Raw genomic sequence first — 22427 nt, 5'->3', positions numbered from 1 at the left:
ACCAAGTAGAAACATGTTTCAACTTCTTTAGCCATTTTTTCTCCAGCATGGTTCAGCCATCTTTGATCAAGCTCGGTTGAATATTTTTTGTCAGAGAGGTTCCCGTTGCAGTGGTATGGTTTCCATAGCAACCAGTGGAGGAACCTACAATAATCTCTCGTCACAAATAGCTGATGTTGCAAAAAAAGTGTCATAAATGACTTTTTCTCCAAATCAGATTTGTGATATCAGACCAAATATTATAGGTCGAGTCCTAGCATGGACGCCTTTTCACATACATACAAAATATGCCAATGCACCATCTCATCCAAGTATATGTTAGATAACACCACTTTCACAAAATAACTGGATATTATCTGACAGGAATATGTATGTCAGCTGAAAGCACCTGCTGAAAGCACCTGCTTTATTACTACTACATGAGACTAACATACATATTTCTAATACTTTTTATTCATTGTTTATTCGTTTGATCGAAAATGTTAACATGCTAACTTATGCTTGAAAGATCTGAATTACCAGCCAAGAAGGAAAGACAATAGTGATCAGCCATGAAAAAACAATGCCTGAAATATCATAATGACCAACCAAGAAGGAAACAATTAATGCTTGAAAGACAACAGTGACCAGCCAAGAAATAAACAATACCTGAACAACCATAATGACCAGTCAAGAAAGAAACAACTTGTCCAGTTGCTTTCAAAGGCCAGGTTATGATACTGTCAGCAGTTTAAGGTGATGTTGCAGTTTTCTTAGCTCAAACAAATAGCAATACTTTTTATGCCTCTTTTTACTTCATGTTGTCATTTCCACAGCCAGAACTGCCATCTCAAGCACTTTGTCCAACAATGGATTCTAATGAATATTAGATTATGTGTTATTTTTCTCTTGCACAAGTGTTATGGTCTTAAACTGTTTTAACATAAAGAAGCAAAACCAACTTGATATAATTTAATTTTCTAATTAGAAAATGAAAATTTAAAAGGAATTTACAGTATTGTGAACTAAATCCCAAATAATCATGCAAGTTCTACAACAAGTCCGAAAGAATAGATTATTCTGAAAGAAGTCGTGGTCTTAATGTGCTGATGTATCAGTAGCCTTGAATGTGCTAATGTGCCAACAGTTTTTGTGTCTCACAATGGCATTGTCAAAAATGTCCTTGAATTAATTCACAATAATCCTAAAATATTCTTAGTCCAAACAGTCATTTGAGCACCTTGTAATTCCAGCAAATAATTTTAAAAAATGACTCCTCTCAAATTAATTCTAAATACAACATTAAATATTTCTGCAGACTGAAAATCAAATAAGAACAGTACTTGGAATAGGAATGAACAATTAAGAATGTCAATGATGCCAGACTAGTTGCCATTATTGTTAATACATTTATAACCAGTCTAGTCACTAACACCTTGAGTGAGAAGTCATTTAAAACTTGAGGGCAAATTCAGGATAGTGATCATTCCCTTGCATCACTCACATTTGGGGGAATTTTCAGTGCCGCAATCGTAGTCTTTTATCATCTTCACTTTCATTAGTAACATTTCAAATATCATAAGAGTATGGCTGCGCTATAGTAAGTTAATTTCTTAAGTCTTTTTTATTACTCTGTTGATAAAAATTGCAGAAGCATCTGCTGTAATTGTGCGTGACAATTTTGTCTAAGATCGACAATATATTAACATTATGACTTCCATAACAACCAAATGAGAAATCCTACTGTTGACTTCTTTTCCAGCAAAGCTGAGCCTGCTTTGACTGTACTGTGTGAGATTATTCCTTTGGACTGCTCAACCTACACTGCGCCCAGGCAAATTTTACTACCTGTTTAGCTAAACAGTCTTCAAATTTCACAACGTAACACCTTTCATTGCAACACCTGAATAAAGGCCAGTCCACAATATCAACCACGTTTGTTTGGTCTAATTAATTAGGTAAGAGAGCAAATTTATTATCCGAAATGTAAACGTCTTCTAATTAAGACCACTTATTCCCAGTTCAGATGGTTGCCATGATTGGGAAGTTTGACTTTTATATACAACTAAGTCAGTAAAGTGTGAGAACTTTAAAACATAGAACTTTAAAACATATTTAGTCTGGTACACGTGTCCTTAACAAGAAACTTGTTTATTCTATATAACCTTTAAGCTCGATATCGTTCTGTGGTTGAATACTTTATTTGTCTACGAGTATAAAATATATAGCCATTTGTGCAGATTTAGAAAAATCAAATATAAATCAAATCATTTTAAAGAAGACATTTATATCCCACGCCCCACCCATATATTTCTTATATGATGTTAAGAATTCTTAGATTCTTTTAAATATCCGAAGGATATATTTAAACCAGGAGTTAAATATGAATATGTGGAAATTAAAAACGGAAGTTTGAAGAACATAAATTAAATAGAAAGACTTTACATTTTGAATTGTGACAAGTGTCATTGTTACAGCTAGTGTCATTGTTACAACTAGCACGATTGCCAAAAGTCAGTTCTGGCAGATACCACCAAGATATATACGAGATACAATTGAGGCCATAAGTTAATATGAAGTAAAGCATAAACTACGTGATTGGAAACTTCAGTTTTCACTAGTAGGTCAGTATTTATATAAATTGCAACAGAGACAACTCGATATATGCTCTGTGTGGATGTTTTACGAAAGAAATTTGTCAATGTGGTTTTTACCCATTGTTGTGGTCACTTTATTTGAGTAATGTTCTTTTCGTCATGCCCAATATATTGATGGGACGACTTTCTCAGAGAGAGAGAGAGAGAGAGAGAGAGAGAGAGAGAGAGAGAGAGAGAGAGATCATTATGACCTTCTTTCTGTGAACGGTGTCATTCCTACGATGTGGATGTTACATCGCTACTATGTGCGAATAGGTACTGGATTCGAACTGTCCAAAGGAAGTCATAACCTGAGGTCTGCAACGTAGCAATTTTTTATTGAAATCAAAGATCACTCGATATAGAAGAATTAGACACAAATCTAATGAAACATTTAAGATGTATAATTAAATTGTTATATTTATTTGAAACTAACCAGCACACTTTACACAGTCCTGTAATTTCTGTGTTTTGTAATTAAATGACGATAAACTTACCAGTAATCAAAAACTTCTTAAGAATTAAATGCTACAAACTATTACTAAAGTTATTTACAATCAAGATTTTATCAAAGGGGTTTTTTTTTTTAAAAATATTATTTTCTGTCATTTGAAAGATATTTCTTTTTGTTTCTAAACTAAGTATTAGTAAGTTTGGAGTCGATAGCAAACCATTATACAAAAGTCAGTCCTATAATTTATAAATTCTAAATAAAATTTAAACAATCATTGATACACAGTATATAAAATTTAGTATTGTATAACTATTTCCTAATTATGCTTCTTATCATTAGTCAATTTTTAAGGCACTTAGGGGAAAAATCTCTAAGTAAGACTATAGAAATTTCTCTTAACTGAAAAAGGGAGGTCAGAACCTGAAGTCTGCAACGTAGCAATTCTGACTAGGCTATTGAGATTGGAGCGTATATATAGATTTTTTCCTATCGTGACAGACATTTGCTTTGTCCTTAATACGTTATGGCTTGTAACACGTAGCTTCAACTTTCGTATTCTTGTAGATCGGACAACCGTCCGTACTTCGGAAAATCCACGAAGAGTTATCCATTTTGCATTCCAATTCAAGAATAATTGCCTCGTCAAAAATTTCCTACATTGCAAAACTTAGACTCTGACTGCATTAATGTTTCTCATTATGTCTTTTTTGACGTCAGCGGCGGTGAATGTTGCTGACACAAATAGTTTATATATATATATATATATATATATATATATATATATATATATATATATATATATATATATATATATATATATTCCTACTGTATTGCTACCTTTTTATTGGAATATACAAGCAGCACAGTAATATATTTTGGTGTATGTACATATGCTGTAGTACATAAGAACAATAGCAATCTCTACCAAAAATATATAGTTTGGGTTTCAATAATAATTTTGAATGACACAATACACACATTTTCACAATCATCATCTTTATTTAAATATACAAATTTAAATTACAATGTTACAAATTGCACCTTCTAAAAATTCCTCAAAAATTCTTTCGTGACAGATGTTACATCACGACAGTCAACTTCGAACTAGATCTTTAATTGTCAGAAATCTCAACAAAAAACCAAGTTTCAATGCAGTTAGATTCTGAAAACTGATGAATCAGAAAACTTCAATTTAGGACAACTTGCAACTTTTTGATCATGGAACCTTTTGGCATTGGACAGCCTATATATTACAACACTCTTCTAAGCTTCTCTCCGGATACAATTACAACACATCTTAACGACATGGCAACTTGGTCTATGAGCAAGGCGCTTTACTACTTTCACCTAGACACAAAACAGCTTGTCATGTATTGATGTGCCGCTAAATTCATTAAAGCAATCGACAAATCAGTTACTCCAGTGCCTTCGAAGGGAACGGTAAAGGGTCTTTGTTCCGTACTTTCGTTTTGACACTTGACTCTCGTGTTTCTGCACCGAGCAATTGGCCATGTCACAACGAGCTTTGTTTTATAGTCTGCAGACGATTTGTTATATAACGACAGTTATATTCGGTCGAAATGGCTGAAGGATATGCCTCCGGCGATGTTTTCTATGTATACAGCTTCATTATTTATGTAGACGAAACTTACAGGTAAATTAATGGGAAGAATGGCATACCGTCAGATTATGAAAGGCCGCTACATCGACAAGTAGCACTATAGTTTACGTGGGAAAAGTTGCACTCCGTTGTCTGCTTCAAGGTCGTTTTCTCTTGACCAAATCATGGGGCTTCATACTCTTTACCGAACAATCGATGAACACACGTTGCCGATTGAAGGACGAGTTGTGGGTGAGTATATTAATTTTAGTGACCCTCAGACTACTTGAGGAGAAAGTCGGGGATGTATGTTTTAAAGTTTCTTACAATCTCACCTTTTATCGTTCAAGGGACTATTCTCAAACAGTTATCCATTTTACGAATGTTGCAGACATCAGATGGTGGTGGTGGTGGTGGTGGTGGTGGGGGTCACAACCACATTCTTTAGCTCCAGCATGTGTCCTGAAGAAAAGTAGTGTGTTCATAATGGCATATCAGGCCAGGCCCTAGAATGGCAGCAAGCGATGAGTCAGAAGCCCCAAGCAAAAAAATTGCATTGCAGAATTGATTTCCTGAAAGTGCGGGGCACAAGGCGGTTACCTCGTTCGCCTCGCCCCAGGGCCGGACCCGTGGCGTATATTCAGTAAACTGTCAACTTCTGATGGTGGTGTTATTAAAACAATATCACATGCAAATATTGCTGAGGTTTCCTCGAGTAATCGCGACTTAAGTTCAATATTTTGACGTACATATTCAACCAGATCCCACCGAAAATAACTAATTGACAATTAACTGACGACAGACTTCCATTAAGAAAAGAAAGAAAGAAAAAAGCTAGTAAAATGCTGGTGCAAGACGTTTATTACGTAAAACCCATACATCAGACACATGTCATACGCGTAAGTGATAAAGCATGATAACATTAATATAATTAATGACTTGAATAAATTGTGATATATATATATATATATATATATATATATATATATATATATATATATATATATATATATATATATATATAACAATATATATAATTGAGTGTGTGTGCCAATAAAATGTGATATATATGTGTGTGTGTGTGTGTGTGTGTGTGTGCCAAACTGGACAAGGAAACTATTGTGATCTATACAAGATGCAACCGAAATATACACAATATATACTGAACTAGACAATTATACTTACTGTGAAATAAATAAGCCAAATCTACATATAGGATGTACGTCATACATTCAGAATTAGAAAAAGAGATTTATTTGCTACAAATAAGACGAGACCTATAACTTACATACAGCACTAGTCAATGCGACTTAATGTATATGGCTCTCTGCGTACAAAATGCCGGTAAATCTGTTTTAATGTACAGCGCGTTTCCAAACCACACTATTCAATATTTGGGTTTCTTTCAATCATTTACTCTCCTTAGAAATACTGTCTTAGCATAAATTATTTAGAGTTGATCAAAATTATTAAGAGCCACTACGTACTAAAAAGTGTTTTTTTTTTTCCTGATTATATTTCGTGCTAAAATTATAATGTATCTCGTAGTCGATGAAACATTTACGATTGTAGAATTTCATTTGATACAACTCGGCAAATATAAACACGTCAAGTGTAAAAAAATTAGTGTAACAGTATGTATGATGTATTTGTCCTCATTTGATCTCCGTTGCTAATCATAAGAAAATGCTTTTTCATAATGGATTATTATTTAGTTTCAGCTGTATGTATGTATGTATGTATGTATGTATGTATGTATGTATGTATGTGTGTGTGTGTGTATGTGTGTATAGGTAGATAGGTAGTGAGGCAGGCAAATAGGTAGGTAGGTATGAATGTACGTACCTATCTATAAGTGTGCTTGTCTATAAGACTGGTATATGTATACACTTCTTTCATTAAAAATATATTGATTAATAAATAGAGTAATATAATTTGACATGATCCAGAGATTATACAGATGAGGATATACAATGTACTTATTTTGTCCAGGTACTATTCCCACATGGATCAATGGAAGTTTATATCGGAACGGTCCGGGAATCTACGAAGTTGGAGACACAAAATACAAGTTTTTCTTCGATCCACTTGCCATCTTCCAACGTTTCCACATCCGTAAGTCCTCCATAGTCTCACAAACACAACTGAAAAAAAGAAAATCAAATAAATGCTCGAGGGGTATAGCTCTTGGTGCAGATGTTGCTTTCGCTTTATTTGGAAAACAGAGGTCTCTGTTAAATTCAGTACCAACTGTACACACCACAGTCAGAACTGTATATACCACAGTCGGAACTGTACATTCCATAGTAAAAACTGTACACACAACGATAATAACTGTACACATCACAATCCGAACTGTACACACCAGTCTGAACTATACACACCACATAGGATGAAATAATCTATGTATGTGCGGGACAAATTTAACTTATAAACAGAGGCAATAATATCTGATGCCATGAAAAGGCATATTGCTAAGCAAAAGCCATAAACTCTGAATATGAAAAATTTCTCTGCCTGCAAAAGGTAATGAAAAAATATAAATAATACTCTAGGATTGTTTGTTAGTTGTTTGTTTTTGTTGTAGTTGTTTAATTTGAGGTTTTGTGCGAGTTTTTGTGGGTGTGGTTGCATTTTTAAGTATACATTTATAATGTTTGAAGGTAATAATGTTTAAAACGCCAAGTATTGTCCGCCACAAAGTATGAATGAACCTTAAATCAAGCCGTGATTCTAAACTTTTGATCCCAGTTGCCTAAGCACAGGAGGAAAATTTAGAACTCTATATATTCGTATTAATGCGCGTTTGCAAAAATAAAAGCACTTGGCTCGAGACACTTATGGCGCACAACATGCAACACGTAACAATTATAACTTGTTTTTGTTTCCAATTTTTGTTGTAGTTTCTTTTCTATGAGCAGCATATATATCTAGATTCTACTTAGATAATTATTCAGATTTTAATAAAAGATGCAAAGCCTGGTGATCTTTATTAAGAGTTAGAGGCAAAAATAGTAAAAGTGCAGGGTTGTTTTAATTTAAATAGAAAAAATTGGGTGAGAAATATAATCTATGTCAGTGTTTGTACCAAGACAAGGAAATCCAAGTCGTGGGGTTACATTTTTATCCCCCCCCCCCCGGTCAGAGCCTCGTAGGGAGACAAATAATGTAACCCTTCGACTAGGCGTTTCCTTGTCTCGGTGCAAATCCCAACATAGATTCTCATAGTCTTTGCCCATTGCTCTAGTGGCACAGGATAGGCTACGTGACCTTTGAGTCTATCCGACCGGTGTAGTGGCACATCATCTTCTCTTTGACGTTGTTAGTTTCTTTCTGTACCCACCGGTTTAGTGGCAAATCATAGGCTCTTGACGTTATTGGTTTTTGTCTATACTAGAGCGAAAAATTTTGTACCGCGGTATTTCTGAATGTACAACGATACGTACCACGGTATGCTGTAATAATATTAGGAATCAACAATTCAATTTTCTGGGGCAGGGTCTGGCACATTTTTTTTTCATTTCTGTCTGTCAATAGTTGGAAAAATATTTTGCTCTGATTTATAGGAAAATAACACCATATTATATCCATGGTATTATTTCGAAGAAAGATATTAACTATCTTTAAAAAAAAGAAAAAGAAAATATTTCAGCTTAAAAAAATTCGCGGTTCTACCCCCTTCTCATTAGACTATATAGGGTATGAATATGCTATATGTAACTGTTGTACAAGTTGCACTCTAAAAGCTGTAACTAAAGCGGGATAATTAATCTTATTCTATAGCTGATACTGTTACAGATACTACTGTGTTGATATTTGAGAGCCTATTGATAATAATAGAAAATGTTGATACTGAAGCCAACAATTTACTAGCTATACTATTGGTATAGTAGTGACAATAAATTTAACATGAAATACATTTACTCATAAACAAGAAAATATTTATTGGACTTGAGAAATTATGTAAACTTCAGACAGAAAACAAGTGCGCTCCTAAAAATCACAGGATGATTGGCAGCCTTACACATGCTTAACACATTCACATACGCTGGTAAATAACGCAAACATGATTTATATTTTTGGGTTTTTTTATTATTATTTTAAAACAAAATTTCCATTTGGCCTGTGCGTTGGTATACGTTACACGTATCAAACATATGATTAAAGGAGCATAGATATACAAATAAAATTACATACATATTTTGTTCTGATTGGGCGGAAAAAAACGAGTTTCGTGCGGTGTAAGAATATGTTCCTACGCCGTATCAAACGAGTTCTTTCCCCGATTTGGAATTAAACACTTATGTGGTTTTATATTTATTGTATATTCCTTTTTAGTCACACATTTTTTTCTTCAATTTTTGACATGTATACTTTTAAAAGTATGAAATAGGCATTTGGTGTTGAATGCAAAGTAAGGTACAATCGCTGAAAAGTCCCCCATGTGAATATCTCTATAGTAAGCCTGATAGCCATGTAATATTGAATGGATATGTAATGAAATAATAATAATAATAATATTCATATTACTACGTGACATATACAACCATTTTAAGCAAGTTAATTTGTTGAGCTATTTTGTCATGAATAAAGAAAACACGAAGTTAAAATAATTTAAGTCTTATATATGTTTATGTTTTCACTGATGCCTGTGCATGTGTTCCAGGCTTGATACTTTGAATTTTAAAATTACTTAACTATTTAGTGTCAAGCCAGACTCTTCACATCATGTTGTATATACTGTATATATTGTACATAACAGATAGAAGGCCTCAAGGTAGATTAGTTCTGTAACTAATTGAGTTACCTTCTCTAAATAAAGTCTTTATTATTATTATTATTATTATTATTGTTATTATTATTAAGATTCCTCGGGAATTTCCGTACATTACTTGCTGACGGAAACTACCGGCGTACCGCTACAGTGACAAAGTACCACGGGAAAAAATATTAGCGTGGTAGATCGGTATATATAGCATGAATGCAAACTTAAACAATTTGTGATTTATATAAATAACATTAGGCCCATGCAAGAATGTTGACATTTTGTAATTTAAAAAAAAAACAAACTTAAAACCACCACCACTACCTCACCAAAAAAAAAAAGTAAACCACAAAACATTCAGCCGATGTAAGAATATCGACGCATGGACTTCAGTGAACACACCTAAATTGTTCCAGTCTGGATGACCAATACCTATATACTGATTGAACATCCATATCGAATCCCATGATCCTCCATCAAATTTTAAATGGGGTACAAAATAATATGGAAGGTACATGCGAATCTGAAACTTAATTTTAGTTTGTTGCTCTTTAGTGTTATTGCTATTTTTTTATCTTATTTTTATTGGAATTAAGTGTGTCGTGCATTTTGAATTAATTTAATGTTATTTGTTGAGAATGTATCACCCACTATGTCTGCTTTATTTGCCTCGGGAACAGAACAAATTGGGTTTTCTTTTTCTTTCTTTTCAACAGACAATGGAAAAGCATTTTACCAGAGTAGAATCCTGAAGAGTGATACCTACAAGGCCAACATGGCGGCCAGAAAAATCGTAGTGTCAGAATTTGGGACTTTCGCCGTGCCTGATCCATGTCAAAATACCTTCAAGGGGTACGTTATATATATATATATATATATATATATATATATATATATATATATATATATATATATATATATATATAGATAGATAGATAGATATATATATATCCAACTGAATGAATTTTAAACTTTATCTATTTGGGGTTTTATGGAAGAAGAAAAAAACACGAGTCAAAGAAATTAGGCTTAATTGTTAATGCTAATTGAGAAAAATACGCCCTAATTTTTTTTTGTTATCTGAGATGTTCAATCAGTTCAGCCTTATATCAATAATGCAATAACAGTCCAACCAGCTTTATGTTTCGTCTTTAAAGGTAGATCTAAAATATGGTGCTTTTAGTTTTTTGTGTGAATGGATATGTATTTTCATGGTCTTCATAGATACCGAGTAACAGAAAGGAATGAGATTATATACAAAAGTCTGACAACCTCCGTCAACGAAGAATAAATGTAAAAATATTCATGTTTTTTGAAGATGCTTATAGGATTTAAAAAATTAATTTACATTTTTTTCACTATTATCTTGCTTAAGGTTTTTATCATTCTTTGGCTATGACAACACTCTCGTGAATTTCTTCCCCTTCGAAGATGAAATATATGCAACGTCCGAAAGTAAATTCATCCACAGAGTTGATCCGGAAACACTGGATTCACTTGGAAAGGTGACAGAATCAGCAATAATAATAATAATAATAATAATAATAAGATTAATACTAACACATAGTATTGATACTAGTGGTGGTAGTTCAACTAGTATTAGTTATGGTGGTGATGATGGTGGCAATAGTTACAATGGTGGTAGTGGTGATGGTGGTGCTTCTAGTAGTGGTAATGGTGATGGTGGTACTTCTAGTAGTGGTAGTAGTGATGGCGGTGCTTCTAGTAGTGGTATCGGTAATGTTAGTAGTTCTTGTAGTGGTATTGTTTAAGGTGGCAGTTGTTGCAACAGTAATCGTGATGGTTTTAGTTATCGTAGCAATAGCAGTGATATAAATAGTAGTAATAGTAGTGGTGGTAGTAATAATGGCAATGGTCGTTCTGATAGTAGTAGTAGTGGTGGTGTTGGTGGTGATATGATGTTAATTGTAGTTGCCATAGAATCTGTTTTCAATAAAACATTCAACAACTGATCAAGAAACCAACAAATACACTGGTTGACATATAATGAAAGGGACATTACTCTTTATCAGTGTCACATAAACATAAACTGATATACTCTAAAAGTGCTATTTACTTACGACAATAATAAATCTAGTAATACTATACTGTTTTCGGTATCCAATGGAGAAAGTGCTTTAGAAATTATGAATGTACGTGTTTCATTTAAAATTCGTCAGGTAATGTTGAAACCTAAATTCTTAATTTACAGTTTCATTTGCTTTCAATGAATCTATTTATATCATGATGGATGTGATATTTATTTTTAAAAAATGCGAATGTTTTTCGAGCAGTTGAAAGAGATTTTCGGTCTTGTGGTTAACACTATTAAAATGTGTTCTACGCTTGCAAACTTGTTGATGTGTGTATCATTCCCAGGCATAAGATCTATGTCATGACACATGAGCGACGCTATGTCATGAACCATCCACTAGAAGTCACGATCATGATCTATGATGCTAACAGTTCGAGCCTACTTATAAGACGATATATTGTTATGTATGTTTACTTATAAGACGATATATTGTTATGTATGTTTACTTATATGACGATGTATTATTATGTATGTTTACTTATAAGACGATATATTGTTATGTATGTTTAATTTGTATTGTGTGATTGACCTTTGTCCATAATTGAGGGTAGGACATCGGGCCTACCTGATTGATGTCTTTTTGTTAACAACATTTTACATACCTAATTTTTGTCTATGATTATATTTTAAGATTATTATTATTCGTAGGTAAACATGTTTACTTGGCTTTGAGTTCAGGATATTGATTTTTTCCCTTTCGGAATACCTGGTTTGCTTTTTTTTATTAAAATTGTAGTAATGGACCTGATCTTGTATATAATTTAAAATGTTCTTGAAATTAACTTTTACTTACATTGATGTTCTTGTTTTGTTGTATGTCGATATATTAAGGTTGTTTACATTAGAATTACGCATTCCTATCTTAGCATCAGAAGTGGAATCAGTCGTTTAGTTGTGTTAGTTTCAGTTTGAGAGGATTTAGTATCTTAAATTATTCATTGGAATTACCTAGTGCTCATTAATACATTTGTGCTAAATTACTGGTTTTGGGACAAGTGTGAATTCATTTAGAGACTTTTTGGATTATATCATTGTGATACATCAAGACTGTTATCTCATCAACACTATTCCAGGTAGTAAATCAGCATATTCAAGATGGGAATTCATTCGGATCGCGACTGGAATTCATTCGGAACTCTGTCATTTTGGACTTGTAATTGAACTTTTAGAACTATTTGGAATTTAATTCACAATATCGTTAGGTTCTTTTTAAATTTTCACTTCCTATTTTAGGGAAATAAATTATTTGTTGAATTTTACTAAACTTTATGGTTTTTGCTTATCTCTGTGACTTTGTTGAAGACCATAGAGTGGTAACAATATACACTAAAAATTGTGACCATAGATGTATACATCTGACTGAAATGAATATAAAACTGAGTGCATGTGACTTCTCTTGAAAAGTTTATTTCTTTGTTTTTGTTCATCTTAGATAACTTTTTAAAAATATATTTCGGTTGTTTTAGAACGAGAACGAAAATCGTGACTGGTTACATAAACAAGATACGGAAATTTGAAGATAAGAATTTTTAAAAGGTTCTGATCGCTTTTCAGGGTTCTGTTAGTGACAAAATATTATAGTTATCAATCACGAGGATAGTGAATATTAGTGACACCCATCTGCGTGTACATAATGAAATTAGTCTGGATTACGCTTCAGGCAAGAAATCTTTATCGGAAAATATTTATTTAGTAAATACTAGCATTTTAAAAAGATTACTTAGTTGGTTTTAGGTGAACTTGTCCAACTACGTGGCGGTGAACGCCGCATCTGCGCATGCCCACTATGACGCTGATGGAACTGTCCACAACGTTGGATCGGTACATGGAATGTCTCCTGAAATATGCTTCGTCAGGTTTACTCCCAAAGGCAAGTTCAGGTGACAAAGTTAATAGTATAATTCAACTCACCTTCGAAGGGCCAAGTGCTCGTGATGTTAAAACTGCCGCCACATTGTCAAATGGTTTCTTCTTAAAGAGATGCGCGGACTCCAACTGACCAGCTGATTTTAGGTCAATAGCTATTACAGTAACTTGTCTTGTTATAAATAAATCTGTTATTTAGTATCACATGCAAACAATCGAGATTGTAATATACGACACAGATTACTGTAGCACATAATTATACAAGGGGGTGGGAGTGGGGAAGCACCACTTCCTGGCTATATCAACTTCGGGCTACTCTTCTCAGGTGCAAAAAATTTACATAGAAATGATTTGGACTTTCGAAGATGAACGCAGTTGATGGTGTCCACATTAAGGGGGAAAAAACTGTTTAAATGTGTCTAAGCACACTTTGTATCCATTTTAGGACTTTTTAGATGCAGCACATTTGAAAACAAGTTTAAAATAATGTGATTCTGTGACAAATGCTTTTTAAGAGTTCGTTAGGCAGTGTTTCATTCATTTTATAGTTTATGGGATGTCTACTTTTGCCAAGTCAAAGCTTAATGCGCAGTTCGAAATGACGTAATCATTACATTATAAAGTTGTGTATTTCATAAGAGTCCATGATTTTCAACCTGTGCAAATTTCATTCTGCTATTATGTTATGGACAATAAATGATCAGGTACTTTTTCCCAAACTTCCAATTATATATATATATATATATATATATATATATATATATATATATATATATATATATATATATATATATATATATATATATAGTTATTTTTTACAGGGCAGAAGGACAAAAATAGTCTAGAAGGAAGTGAATTTTCGTCAGGGAAAATTGTTGCGTCGATTCCTTCCAGTCGACGCCTTGGCATGTCCTTCGTGCACAGTTTCGCCATGACTGAAAACTACTACGTTGTAGTAGAACAGCCATTGTTCTTTGATTTTTTGAAGCTCAAAGATAGTGACAAGAACGGAGAAACTGCATTATCGTCATTGGAATGGTGCCCATCTGTAAGGGTAAGTTAACATTCAAGCATATTTTTTTTTCTTCAGTGCAAGTTAGAGTGGGAAATTCCATAAACATTTTGTTTGACCAAACGGAAATATTGTTGTTAATCTTTAAATGAGGTATTCGTATCAGTAGCGTTTACGATTTCAAATGCTGGAAAGACAAGATGTACTCAGGCTGGTATTTTCTTAATATTATTATTCCACTCTTTTCCCAGGCTAAGTTCCATATAGTAAGCAGGCATACTGGAGAGAAAATAAATACCTATGAATCGAGAGCGTTCGTGGTATTTCACCACTGCAATGCTTATGAGGAAGATGGTGAGTGTTTGTGCATGTGAAACTTTATCTCCAAGGTACAAAATATACTCCAAAGTCTGTATTTTAGAATAACAAATATATCTGTATTCATTTCAAAGACGATGCTTAACTATTTTCCTACTTTATATACATTGATTATCTTTGAGGAAATTTCCAGTATTATAAATTTTATTACGAAACATAATTGTAGAAGAAATTTAAATTGATTTGGTAATTTTTGTAAAACAAAACTTAATGTAAACCCTTTCAAACAAACTTAAACTTCATGATAAAAGAACATTCTGTAAAATGACTATGAAATAAAACATTATATATATATATATATATATATATATATATATATATATATATATATATATATATATATATATATATATATATATATATATATATATATATATATATATATCGGGGTACTAGAAATGACTATATCTTGTAGAATCATTGTATTCAGATATAATATAATGTAATGCTACAAATGCGTCCTATTGCAAGATCGTTGTAGAAATTGGAAGTTCAAGTTTTTGTTGACAAGGCGTACATCGTTCATTTTTGGGATCGATCTAATAAATAATTTCGTTTTGAATAGGTTAAAAACGGTCGATCTAGATTGTTTGGGTTTCTCTCTAAAAGCTCGTGTAATCATCAATCTTTGAGCTGCGTTTCTGTTGTTGTTGTTGTTGCAGGTTTTTCATGCGTTCTATTCTGTTTACTTGAAGGTCACATTGTAGTGGACCTGCTAGGATACAAAAACAGCGACATGTTGGACGCATTCTATCTGTCTAACCTAACATCACAAGAAAGTCTTGAAATATTCAGAAGAACAAACCAAGGGACACTAAGACGATACGTTTTACCTTTACATGTTGATCAAGAGGTAAGTATGCAGAGTCTTTTCCTTTTCTTCTGTTTTATTTTTCATCTTTTATCTCCTTTTTTCTTGTTGTCGTCTCCCTTGAAGCAATCAGAACCAGAACGTCACTGCAGTTATCCATGCATCACTAATTACATACACCAGTGCGTTTCTTGATTTTATTTCAGATAAGTGTAGTGCAGTAGAGAAAATAACGCAATATAGCTACAAACAAAAAATGTTTACTATCACATCTGCATTAGAATATTTAAATATAACATCACAAGTGCGACTATATAGCGTATTGTAATTTGTTCTGTTACGCTTGAGGGGTGTTTCTTTCAGAAATAAAGGTCTGATAAACAGGGTTCTTAATTGTAATTGCACTCTTTAACTAAATACCCTAACTTAAAAGTGAAAATCCTTTGTACATGTTCAGCGCTGTTTTTTTTCTTTTTTTTTAAATCACTTTTGCAAATATAAAAAAATTATTATAATTATTTTGGCTTATGTCCTAAACATTGACCCAAACTAGATTTCCTGGCATATGAATATCAATGAAGATTGAAGTTTTGTTACGGTAACTTACAAGAATAAAACTTGAAATGTGTCACAATGTATAGATGTCTTCCTTCCAGGCGTCTATTGGACAGAACCTGATCACGTTAGAAGGATCCAAAGCAAAAGCCATGAAGACAATCAACGACACCATCTTGGTCAACTTTGACGAGATAATACCAGGACTAGGCATGTTTAGACAGTATTGTTGGTTGATATAATTTATGCATCATGTTCTGCTGAGATCTATATTTAATTTTCAGCTATTTCTTTCTGCTCACCTGCCATCCTCTACTTTTATGCAGTTGCCGTACGGTCGTCATTGTACACAAATACTTTGATCCGATTCGTTTAGACATCTTTTTTATTTATCATAGAACAGTGAACTTTGAATTGTACTACTCTTCTTTTACACGATCACCTTAAAAATTGAATGGTGTGTTAACGCACTTCCAGGTTAAAATTAACGCGCTTTTCATCAATAGCTGCTTTCGTTAGAATAAATAATATCCATATTTGCATTCTCTAATTTTACCGCTCCAGTGCCCAGTAGTTTGAGCGTTCGTCTCGGATGCGGGAGGTCGCAGGTTGGAACCACGGCCGAGTCATACCAAAGACTTTAAAAAATGGTACCAGTCGCTGTCTTGCTTGGCACTCAGCATTAAGAGATGAGGGCTAGGACTGGTCATCCTGGTGTCAGGATAATGTGACTGGGTCGAAACATCACGCTACATGTCTGCGGCATGATGCCCCAGTGCTATACGTCACTATAAACTGTCACACTGCAGACATCGTAACGATATGACTGGAAAATTGTTAAAGCTACGTTAAAAATCCAAAACACACACACACACACACACACACACACACACACACACACACACACATTTCTTTAGTTTTTATTCGCAATATCGTGGAAATAACCTATTTTCATTTAAAATTTGGAGGGTATACATAGCAGCCCTTTAACAATTGATTTCTTTAGCGGCATACCTATTTAATTAGAACACTTCACAACTTTTATTCGCGCCTTGCTATGAAACCTATATTTTCTTCGTCATCTACAAACATTTTTTTCGTATTTGTTTGAAATCCATGTAAGATGATGGACTTGGGTAAGAGAAGTATGAGAAGTTGTTAGAAAGGTTTTGCAATTCTGTGATCGTGGATCAAACAATCTGCTTAAAATAGAGATCTTATAAATCTCACAGCAAGCGTATCTGATGAACACCGGTACAAGGTAATGCTCTGTTGACCTTTTGATTCACCAGTCCAATTGTAGCTTTCATATGTATGAAAGTGACGTCATTAAGAACATAAATGTACTAGCGGTAACTTTCCCCATCTAGAAATGTAACACTATCTGATTTGCTACAAATAATAAGGCCCGCCCCGGTGGTCTAAATGGATAGAGCGTCCACCTCGAATGCGGGAGGTCTTGGGTTCGAACACCGGCCGAGTCATATCAGAGACTTACGAACATGGTACTAGCCTTGCTTGGCGCTCAGCATTACGAGGTTAGTGTGAGGACTGGTCGGCCTGGTGTCAGGATAATGTAACTGGGTGTGACATGATGCTACATGTCTGCGGCATGATGCCCTGGCGCTAGACATCATTATAAACTGCTACTCTATCGTAGTGATGTGTCTGGAAAATTGTTTAAGCTACATTAAAAACACACACACACACACACACACACACACGAACACACACACGCATGGCTGATTAAATAAAAGTACAGCTTGTCAGACATATACGGCCAATATACAGCTGTTAACCTATAAAATTTCAGGACTTGAGTTTCCTCAGATAAATTACCGGAAGTACAATGGACGTAAATACCGCTATCTGTACGTGGAAGGCTGGCCCAATAACGAAGGCAAGAACTTTAGGGTATGTGCTCGTTTTTCAAAAAGCGGGTGGGTATCATTAGTTGGGGAAAGGCCCGCTCTAAGTGTACGTCCGCATAGCCCCGACTGTTCCAGTGGTCAAACTGCATACTTTGTATCTGGCCGTAAACAGGTGTGGACGTCCTTTAAATGTAATTTAAATGTAAATAATTTGGAAGGAAGTAAGTTTGGTACCTGCAATTATTTCAAGCATCAGGCACGTGACACATTTTTAAAAAATCCATTCAATAAAATGGTTTATTCGGACATGACAACTCATTATGTTCTGAAGCATTTCAAATAAACATTGCCATGTCAACTAAACTGTCAACTAATTTTTAAAAAGCTGAACCTTACCAAGACCGCGTTTCCTATGTCTTATAACGTATTTTTATTAGCTGGCTATTTATCGACCAATAAGAGGGAGCATACGTTTTTGCAGTTTTAATTTGCTATGGTATTTACTAAGGCTTATATTTACTGATGGAGAGACAGACGAAATCACTAGTTGACAATACCGTCATAAGGGATGGGCAACGTACCAATGCGCAAACATGGGGTGGGAGAGGGACGCTATTTCGCTGAGTATGTTCTTTTATTCTGCATTTCATTTGAATAATCGTACAACTGTTTTAATTAGAATACCTACGTTTAGTTATTATTTTATGAATATTAATACATTTAAAAAATGTTTTTTCCTTGGATGGGTGAGTGGGGGCATCAACGTCCTTGCTACTTGGGACAAGAATCTACCGCATTTACAATTAATGTACTTTGTCGTCTGTTAAACCATCATTTGGGTTCAACCAGTGCTGGATTATTCATTGAGCACACTAAGCACGTGCTTAAGGCACCAGAAAAAAGTCGAATTAATTGTTGATGATAAAACTGAATGAATTTATTTATGACGACCATTTCGATCTGCATGTAGGAGTATTTTGATTTGGAAAGATGACAGCACTGGTATTTTTCAACCTTCTTATCTTTTAATATTTTTTTTTTAGTTTTATATTTTGTAGGAAGGGAAGGGCACCATACTATTTCCTATGCTTAGGGCCCTGGAAGGTCCTAATCCGGTACTGGGTTTAACCGAAAAAAAAATATTTAAAATCAAAACTACTGTCACTGGCAAACAAAAACTGTAATATAACTTATTAAATCAATCTCTGTTTTTATTAAATTTCAGACAGAAAAAGTAAATTAAAAAATACCTATGCTAAAACAATGCACACCCTATTTGAAAGATGGCAATAGGAAAACGTGGTTACTTTAGATGTCTTCTTTCCAACAATACTTTATATACTAGTTATATTTAACTGCTACACTGTAGCAAGATGTACAACTTTATGAAAGAGAACACATGCAAAAAGATGTATAACTTTAATGTTTTCAGCTGCTGAAAATCGATATTGAAACGCGTCAAGTCTTAGAGTGGGCGGAAGACGAGTGTTATCCATGCGAACCCGTCTTCGTACCTAATCCGGATGGAACAGAAGAAGACGATGGTAAATACTTTATCCTTTAACATTTTCCAACCCTAATATGGAGGAAATTCTGAATATTGAACAATAGAAGGGTGAACCGTAAACAGTAAACAACACATTGAAACATACAAGGGAGAACTGTAAACATTGAAGCATGGAAGGGGGGAACCGTAAACATTGAAGCATTGAAGGGGGAACCGTAAGCATTGAAGCATGAAGGGGGAGCCGTAAACATTGAAGCATGGAGGGGGAGTCGTAAACATCGAAGCATGGAAGGGGGAACCGTAAACATTGAAGCATGGGAGGGGGAACCATAAACAGAACACTGAACCAAAGAAGATGTATTGTAAACGAAACATTGAACTACTTTGTAGGGAGAACCGTAAACAAAACTTTCAGCCATGGATGTGTATTGTAAACGAAACATTTATCTATGGAAGGGAGAATCGCAAACAAACACCGAACGATAGAAAGAGTATCGTAAACAGGACAATGAAACATGGAGTGTAAACCATGAACAAAACATTTAACCATTTACGGAAGAACCGTAAACAACACATGGTGCGTGTACCTACAATGTTGACTGCAGAAGGCTTATGGAGACGCAAATGAACAGTAAATGCAAGTTTCTCCACAGCTTGCAAGCTTCTCCAAAACTCTTTATACACAAAAAAAATTTGGGAATTTTGTCCTGAATGACAAATACAACCTAGATCCAATCATTCAAAATGTTATTGCATTTTACAAATTTATCGTTTTAAATCCATCCGGGAAAACGATAATGGTCCGCCAACGATTTAATTTTGATCATCTGTTTTGGTGCCCCAAGACCTCTGGCGCCCGGGGATACCACCCCACCCCCACACCGTTAGTAAGCTACAGCGGTTAAGATTTGTGTTTCAGAAAAGAATTATAATATTTCACTGAGAAATCTAACATGGCAGGAAATTGCCACTGTTTCACGTCATATAGAGGTTTTAAATATTATACAACCCCAGTTGGTATTCACAATGAATAGGAGGGCTCAAGTTCTAGATTTGATATATTACAGGTGTGCTGCTGTCGGCAATCAATGACATAAAAGCTGATGTCCATTCCAAAGCTTTCCTGGTGATACTTGACGCGAAGACCATGAAGGAGATAGCTCGGGCCTACTTTGATCTCCCCCGCTTTCCTAGAGATTTTCACGGGCTCTTCAAATCGGCAAAAGTTTGATATAATTCAGGACAAAATAACTTGTAACGTTAGTATTCAAACAAATCGGTGGTAAGTGACTTGGCTGTAAGACTCACCATTTATTAGACTATAGTTCCAGTTTGATTGTACAATTTAAGTTACATATTTTAAATTGAAAAATTAAATAAAATCTCATTCGATATGCCAGATCCTCTTCTTTATTAGATGCGAGTACTTGATACTGTTTTTATTTCTTCAAGTCAAAGAGCACTTCCTTGTTTGATTACTTTATTTGCATGGGTAAATTACCAAATAAATAATTATTTTAGCAAGACATGTATTGTAGCCAAACGTAGATACCAGCTGAACATATGATCCTATTTTGGCAGTAGAATAGAGACCTAGGTTTCTGTACTCCCACACATTTTACGCTGTACATAGAGATTATTTGGAGCAACATGTCAAAAAAGGGAGAATTTAGTCACAGCTCGAGTAAACTCATTCACGTTAATACCAAAGATCCCGGGAGACAAACTTACACCCTTCACTAAATTAACCGCGCATGGCAGTATCCATCTGGTACCTTAGGTGATATGTTCGCCAAGAGTAGTGTAGTGGGGCACTATAGGGACTATGTGACTTAACATTAAAAACATGGTCCCGACAATATAGGGACAATATAAATTTAACATGGAAATACAGGCCCGGCACTTTAGGGACAAGGGGAATTTAACATGAGGAATACAGGCCCGGCACTTTAGGGACAAGGGGAATTGAACATGGGGAAGCTGAACATGGGAGATGGATAGAACACAGACAATAGACAACAGACATTTAAAAAAAAAAAGAAATTAGGCATGAAAGTTAATATCTTTTCGAGGCATATGATTGGCCCTGAAAAGGGCCTTTGGGTTTCTTCTATTTCCTCCATTTTTTTCATTCATCCCCTTATCTTTCCCAAAATTCCTTTCTTCTTCTTCTCCTTCTTTTCAGTCTCTGGCATCCAGTCAGGGTGGCCCATAGCTCTAAACTTCTGTTGGATCTTTATCCAGTTATGGTTCAGCCTCTCAAACTCTTCCTTTTTCTTTCTATTCTCTTGTTCTTTCCTATCTTTTGTCCACCTGTCCTTGATTTTCTGCACTTCTTCATCAATTACCTTTCTCATCTGTTCTTCCGCTTTCTTTAGTTGTTCACCACCCCTTTTCATAAGCTCCCACTCTGACCACTTCTCTAACTCTTCCAAATAGTATCTCACTTCTTTTACCTTGTCCATAGACTCTTTTATTGTCCCCACTCTGACATACTCTGGTTGAATCAGTGGTGAATATTTACCAGGAAGGAGTGTATGCAGGCACGAGCAAAATTATTTCTCTGATTCATTGTCGTCTTACTGGATCGCAGCAATCAAGTGGATTTACTCATTTCACCACCCCACCACACCCTGCATCAACAGCCGTGACAAATTATGTATTAATATAAATAATAATAAGAAATCTGGAATTAAACCGATACCTATTTACCCTGCTAACTCTTCTAACTGTATTTATAGTTTACTGCATTTGTATGGGAAAATATGGACGAGTTTTTCAGATGGAAATACTGCACGAACTTGGGAGTGCAGCATGTCCATCCGACAAAACGAGTTCATATTTTCCCATACAAATGCAGTAACCTTTTTAGTATATGCTCACTTTCCTATTCTACCT

General features: G+C 34.6%; 1 protein-coding gene across 1 annotated transcript; it reads left to right on the top strand.

Annotated features, from left to right (window-relative positions):
• The first annotated feature begins 4631 nt into the window (after positions 1-4631).
• LOC149782443 (beta,beta-carotene 15,15'-dioxygenase-like) lies at positions 4632-20923 on the top strand. The gene is made up of 12 exons (XM_089933853.1): positions 4632-4921; positions 6662-6784; positions 10151-10286; positions 10810-10939; positions 13264-13399; positions 14217-14449; positions 14659-14761; positions 15481-15638; positions 16253-16361; positions 17965-18065; positions 19455-19566; positions 20597-20923. Exons 1-12 carry the CDS (start codon positions 4855-4857, stop codon positions 20758-20760), a joined length of 1572 nt encoding a protein of 523 aa, XP_089789979.1. The 5' UTR covers positions 4632-4854; the 3' UTR covers positions 20761-20923.
• The last annotated feature ends 1504 nt before the right edge of the window (positions 20924-22427 follow it).

The sequence above is a fragment of the Sinohyriopsis cumingii genome, chromosome 15, assembly GCF_028554795.1.
Source record: "Sinohyriopsis cumingii isolate HCF-2022 chromosome 15, ASM2855479v2, whole genome shotgun sequence".
NCBI lineage: Eukaryota > Metazoa > Mollusca > Bivalvia > Unionida > Unionidae > Sinohyriopsis > Sinohyriopsis cumingii.
Note: the sequence above shows the minus strand (reverse complement) of the source record. Positions and strands in the feature narration are given on the sequence as shown.